This window comes from Trichechus manatus, unplaced genomic scaffold (assembly GCF_000243295.1).
Source record: "Trichechus manatus latirostris isolate Lorelei unplaced genomic scaffold, TriManLat1.0 scaffold00035, whole genome shotgun sequence".
NCBI lineage: Eukaryota > Metazoa > Chordata > Mammalia > Sirenia > Trichechidae > Trichechus > Trichechus manatus.
Genome location: NW_004443971.1, coordinates 9,646,230 through 9,652,733, shown reverse-complemented (window position 1 = coordinate 9,652,733; position 6,504 = coordinate 9,646,230). Strand labels below are relative to the sequence as shown.

Below are 6,504 nucleotides of genomic sequence, written 5' to 3'. Positions count from 1 at the left end.
CTTCTCCAATTGGCAGGGTCAGTCACTCAGATATGGTACAGCAGGGCAGGTTTAGCTGAAGAGGAGTTGCTGGGTTGGGTTGTTTGTGGCACTTGCCACCAGGGTGAGTCAGTAATCAGTGCAGGGCAGGTTCCGGTAGGTCGTGCCTGTGCTGCTTGGTGGTGTGATGTTAAGGCAGGATGGAGGGGGGAGATTGTGATGTGTGCAGCTAAGATGGGTATGGGAGAGACGAGAGAGGAATGGGAGACAAAAACATACAAACAAAAAAGAGTGCTAGGGGAGCTTGCTGTTGGAGTGGAGAGATGAGAGACTATGAAATGGAGAAAAACAAAAAACGGAAGAAGAAGAAGAAAAAAGGAAAGAATGAATAAACAAATATTAGAAAGAAAAAAGAACAGCAAAGCTCCCAGAGACCCCACCGGTGTGGCTAAGAGGTCTGGGGAAGTTGTTCCCAGGTGTTGAAGTACAGCCTGGCTAGGAGGCCTAGAGGTATTCAGTTCCAGGTATCCAGGGTACAGGAAGAGAAGGAAAGTATAGAGAGACGAGAAGCTGAGTAATGAAGAAAGACAAAAAGGGAAAATGAGGGAAAAGAAAACAAAACACATGAAAAAAAAAGAAAGAATAAGAAACCTCCCCCCTAAAAAAACAGAAAAAAAAAAAAAAGCCCACGAGAAAAGAAATGCCTTCAGGGATCCCTCGGTGCGTCTGTGCAAGCTGAGGGGTTAGGTCTCAAGCCGCCAAGCACCTCCCGGCCAGAACGGGCTCCCAACTCAAGAAAAGAAAAAGAAAACAAACAAACAATTGAAAACAAACAAACAAACAAAAGCCCAGGGATCCCACTAGTGTGGCAGCATGGACCAGGAAGCAGCTCTGCACACGAACGGAGCTCCACAGCCCCTCAGAAAGAAGCAAAGATGGTGCTCGGAGCCAGGTATTTGAGCAAAAGGAGAGGGAGGTGGTGAAAGGTAAGGAAGAAATCAAAAGATGTGGAAAAAAGCAACACCAGCAGCCAACAAATGGCACTCAGGGAGTCACCCAGTGCGGGCAGGTGAAATCCAAGCAGCTGGTGCTTCCCGGCCAAGAGACTGTGGCCTCAGGAAGCAGAGGAGGCCAAGTGGGGATGAAGAAGGGTGGGGGGTGGGAAAGCGTATATCACCAGTTACCGGTTGTTTTGTCTCCTCCTGGAAGCTCCGTGAAGCTGCTTTCTTGTACCCCCTATTTGGTCTCTGATAAGAGTCCAAGATGGCAGATCCGTGCTGCATTAGCTGACAGGGGACATTTCATGTATATCTCCTCGCTCTCTGTTCTCTGTCAGTTTCTTATTCCATTTGGTGCTTGGCTGAGTTCTTTATCTCTTCATTTGATATTTAGGGTTTCAGGATTGCTGTTTTCTCTGTTTGGCTTAGTTTTTCAGATCTTTGCTGTGGAAGGACGGCATGGTGCTTCTGCCTAGAGTGCCATGTTGCGGGAAGTCTAATATAATTCTTAAAGAAAAATAATGTCCAAGATCTGGGGGAAGTAGATTTGGACCCTGACTCTGCATGGTTAAGGCAAAGATTAAATTTCCTCCTAAGGTTTCACTCTCTGCCTCTGAAACCACCACTCTGATGATTTCAAGCTCCATCATTCTCAAGGAATCTGCTGTCCTCGGTACCGTCCTCAATGAGGCTTTGTGTGCTGACAGTGTGCTTATTCCACATGGACTGGTTCACCCAGAGTCCCACTGATCTTCTCAACCCAGCTTTTTGGGAAGATGATACCTGTGAAGGGGTGGATTTAGAAGCTCTCAAACAGGCTCCTCAATTCTAAGATAACCTCTTTCTCCTTACCTGGATGTCTCAGTTCCTAAATTGCCACTAATGACAACTTATCCTGAGTCATAAAGACTTTACAGTCTCCAAGAGTTCCATTATCACTCTTCTCGTAAATGTCTTGAGGTGATCTCAAAAAATGGTTCACTACTCATTTGACCCAGAAAACCCCATCAAATCATGGAAACCGAGAGGTTCAAATCTTTGGGTCCATTTTAAGAACACCTGTGAAACTGCCCAGGCCAGCAGGGGTACGCATATCCAAAAAGCCACCAAGTATCTGAAAAATGTCACTTTGCTGAAGCAATGTGTGCATTCTGACATTACAATGGTGGAGCTGGGAGGTGTGCCCAGGCCAAACAGTGGGGTTGGACATAGGGTCGGTGGCTCAAAAAGAGTGCTGCATTTTTGCTGCACATGCTTAAAAATGCATAGAGTAATGCTGGACTTAAGGGTTTAGATGTAGATTCTCTGGTCACTGAGCACATCCAGGTGAACAAAGGCCCCCAGATGTGCCGCCACACTGACCGAGCTCACAGCTGGGTTAACCCACACATGAGCTTCCCCTGCCACATGGAGATGATCCTCACTGCAAAGGAATAAACTTCCTCAACCAGAAGAGGAGGCTGCACAGAAGAAAAAAGATATTCTAGGAGAAACGCAAGAAACAAAAACTTACGGCTCGGGAGTAAATTCAGCTTAAAATAAAATGCAAATAAAAATAATAAAAAATAAAGCATTCCATTATCAGATGCAAATACCACTGGGATAGAAATCCAATGAGTCAAGAATATTTGCTTAGCCGTACAAGAACACAGTGGGAACAAACATACCTGGGCAGGTTGACAACGAGGGAGATGCTCTGAAAGACAAACTTAATTCTATACTCAGATTTGCTAAGATCAACTCTATATCACAGCCTGCCACATAGATGGGGAAGCTGAAGTTCAAAGAGATTAAATAAACTGCCTACTCTAGAGGCAGACCCAAGATCCGAACTCAAGAGTTCTAAGCCATGTTGCTGTAAGGCCCCTACTCTAGATTCTGATCTCATTTTTGCTTTCTTCCATGCGAAGAGGTTCTGGTGAGCTGTTGCCCAATGCCTTTGAGAGGAATATTTATCCTATGCTTTCGGAGAGGCCCGCCTGTGTCTGAAACCTACCATCCCAGCTCATGTACACTTCATATCCAATCACAGAAGTTAGCTTTGGGTCTGGCATTTGCCTGCACATGTTTACGCAGGCAGTTTCTCTTAATCCATTATTTAATGTGAGGGAAAATACTGGAGCTGCTCTCAGTGTTGAGGGAGGATCCTATTATCCCATAGGCTCTAGCTCTCAACAGAAACTTTCCTCTTTCCTCCTGGTAAATGTAGAGTCAGAAGGTGAATGAGTTTTTAGTCTTATTTATTAGAGAGCTAGTAGAGAGACGTCCTTCAATTAGGAGAAGGAATTAGGAACATCTTACACCTTAGGATCAACCGTACCCCCCCCCCCCCCCCGGCTTCTTAGAGTCAGGTGGAGCCTAGTGGGTCCTACAGGCACTAGATGTTATCACCCAGTACTCACTTTTTGCTGTGGGGCCTGGGGGGAGATCGTTTAACTGATTTAAGGCTCAATTTCCCTCAGACAAGACTAACATCATTTAGTCTTAAAATACTGCAGATTTTAACCAGCGTGAAAACTTTCAAAGGCTAAAAGTGCCCTACAAATAAAATCAGTTGTAATACTTGAGGAGCCCTGGTGGTGTAGTGGTTAAGAAGTCAGGCTGCTAACCAAAAGGTCGGCAGTTCAAATCCACCAGTAGCTCCTTGGAAACCCTATGAGGCAATTCTGCTCTGTCCTATAGGGTCGCTGTGAGTCGGTATCGACTCGACGGCAATGGGTAAGCAGGGGCTAGGACGGGCGACAGCCATACCAAGAGGAGCTTGGCAGGGAGCGCCAGGAGTCCCCAGGAGCCAAGTCCGGGGGAGAGTGGCGCCCCCAAGCCGGGCACGAGGCGCTGGAACCCGGGCCGGGGCTGGCCTGGGGTAGGTTGCGGAGCTCCAGCTTGGGTAGCGGACCCTCTGCGGAGGGAAGGAGGAGTCACGGGTTGACCCGAGGAGAAAGGGACAAGCAGCTGCGCAACGGTTGGCGGCTGGCGAAGGGACCCAAGTTCACCTTTCAGAGCCTCTTTCATGTTGACGCGCTCCCCTTCGCTGAACTGAGAAGGGATTCGAAACGCCCCCTGAGGCTCCTTGCCCCGCAGGTCCTTGGATCTGGAGACGGTGGCGATACGTAGCAGCAGCACAGCCCCCAGGGCCAGCATGCAAACGTTCCTCCGGGCCATGCTTCTCTGGAGCCCCCGCTGCCAGTCTGCGACTGGAGATTAAACGGCTGGAGCTTGGACCTAAACGTCCAGACCGCCTCGCTCGCGGGGTCACTGCTCCAACTCCCGCAATCTGCGTTAGCCCCACCCCATCCCCAGACAGGCCAATCACTGCTTGGCTGGGCCCCATACCCGAAAGGCCTTTTGGATATTGTTGGCTTCTTTCCCCTGGAGCAGGACGCTGTCAGAGCAAAGGTGAAGCACAGCTCCAGCGGAAGAACAGGTCTCGTCCACATGTAATCTGCTTTGAGATTCTCTGCTTTGAGATTCTCGTAAATCGCTTGCTATATAATAACAAATCAAGTCAAAGAAAAATAAAATAAATGAAGCTTATCAGACCTTATTCTGAAGCTTAAAACTTGACCATCATTCCCTACATTCTGTTGGGGCTGTCCTGGCCCCTGGCTTGATTTCATCTGAAATTGAAACAATGTTGTTCTTTCTATAGATACTGCTTTGAAGCACCAGCTCAGAGGCTTTCCTCCTGTTTTGGAATTTTCCTGAAAATGCTTTTTTTTTTTTTTAAATTAATTTTCTTTAACTGTACTTTAGAAAAAGGTTTACAGAACAAATAGTTTCTGATTAAACAGTCAGTATACATATTGTTTTATGACATTGGTTACCAACACCATGACATGTCAACACTCCCCCTTCTCGACCTTGGGTTCCCTATTACCAGCTTTCCTGTCCCCTCTTGCCTTCTAGTCCTTGTTCCTGGACTGTTGTGCCCCATTTAGTCTCGTTTTGTTTTATGGGCTTGTCTAATCTTTGGCTGAAGGGTGAATCTCTGGAGTGATATTACTGAGCTAAAAGGGTGTCCAGGGGCAATACTCTCGGAGTTTCTCCAGTCTCTGTCAGGCCAGAAAGTCTGGGTTTTTTTGTTTTGTTTTGTTTTTGTAGTACTTTAGATAAAGGTTTACAGAACAAATAGTTTCTCATTAAACAGTTACTACACATATTGTTTTATGACAATGGTTAACAACCCCACGACATGTCAACACTCTCCCTTCTCGACTTTGGGTTCCCTTTTATCAGCTTTCCTGTCCCCTCCTGCCTTCTAGTCCTTGTCCCTGGACTGTTGTGCCCCATTAGTCTCATTTTGGTTTATGGGGCTGTCTAATCTTTGGCTGAAGGGTGAACCTCAGGAGTGACTTCATAACTGAGCTAAAAAGGTGTCTGGGGGCCATACTCTTGGGTTTTCTCTAGTCTCTGTCAGGCCAGTAAGTCTGGTCCTTTTTGGTAAGTTAGAATTTTGTTCTTTATTTTTCTAAAGCTCTGTCCTGGACACCCTGTTGTGATCCCTGTCAGAGCAGTCAGTTGTGGTAGCTAGGCACCATCTAGTTGTACTGGACTCAGTCTGGTGGAGGCCGTGGCAGTTGTGGTCCATTAGTCCTTTGGACTAATCTTTCCCTTCTGTCTCGTTTTCTTCAGTCTCCCTTGCTCCCAAAGGGGTGAAACCAGTGGAGAATCTTAGATGGCTGCTCACAGGCTTTTAAGACGCCAGACGCTTCCTTTATAAACTGTATTATGTCAGTTGAGCTAGATGTTCCCCAAGACCATGGTCCCCACAGCCCTCCGCCCAGCAATTCAGACCCTCATGGAGTTTGGATTTGTCTATGGAGCTTCCAGGACCTTTCCTTGTACAAATTGTGCTGGCTTCCCCAGTATTGTGTACTGTCTTACCCTTCACCAAAGTTACCACTTATCTATTGTCTATTCAGTTTCCACCACCTACCCATCCCATCGCTCGTAACCAACAAAGATTGTTTCTTTTTGTGTGTAAACTTTTTCATGAGTTTTTACATTAGAGGTCTCATACAATATTTGTCCTTTTGTGATTGACTTATTTCACTCAGCATAATGTCCTCCAGTTTGATGCATGTTATGAGATGCTTCACAGATTCATCATTGATCTTTATCGTTGCATTGTACTGCATTGTGTGCATGTACCATAGTTTGTTTATCCATTCATCTGTTGATGGGCATCTGGGTTGTTTCCATCTTTTGCTATCGTGAACAGTGCTGCAGTGAATGTGGGTGTGCATATATCTATTCGTGTGACGGCTCTTAGTTCTCTAGGATTTCTTCCTAGAAGTGGGATTGCTGGATCATACGGTATTTCTATTTCTAGCTTTCTAAGGAAGCACCATATCATTTTCCAAAATGGTTGTATCATTTTGTGTTCCCACAGCAGTGTGTAAGAGTTCCAATCTCCCCGCAGCCTCTCCAACGTTTGTTATTTCTAGTGTTTTTGGTTCGTGCCAGTAATGCCAGGGTTGTGTAAGAGTTCCAGTCTCCCCGCAGCCTCTCCAATGTTTGTTATTTC

The 6,504-nt window shown here is 46.3% G+C and overlaps 1 protein-coding gene and 1 pseudogene across 1 annotated transcript in view; one reads left to right on the top strand and one right to left on the bottom strand.

Moving 5' to 3' along the window:
- Positions 1–4,139, bottom strand: part of PM20D1 (peptidase M20 domain containing 1) — a 27,631-nt gene extending 23,492 nt beyond the window's left edge. Inside the window, exon 1 of the mRNA XM_004375218.1 lies at positions 3,971–4,139. Coding sequence (XP_004375275.1) covers positions 3,971–4,139 — 169 coding nt within the window. The remainder of the gene's footprint in view (positions 1–3,970) is intronic.
- Positions 1,951–2,525, top strand: LOC111820370 (60S ribosomal protein L17 pseudogene; annotated as a pseudogene).
- Positions 4,140–6,504: the final 2,365 nt, after the last annotated feature.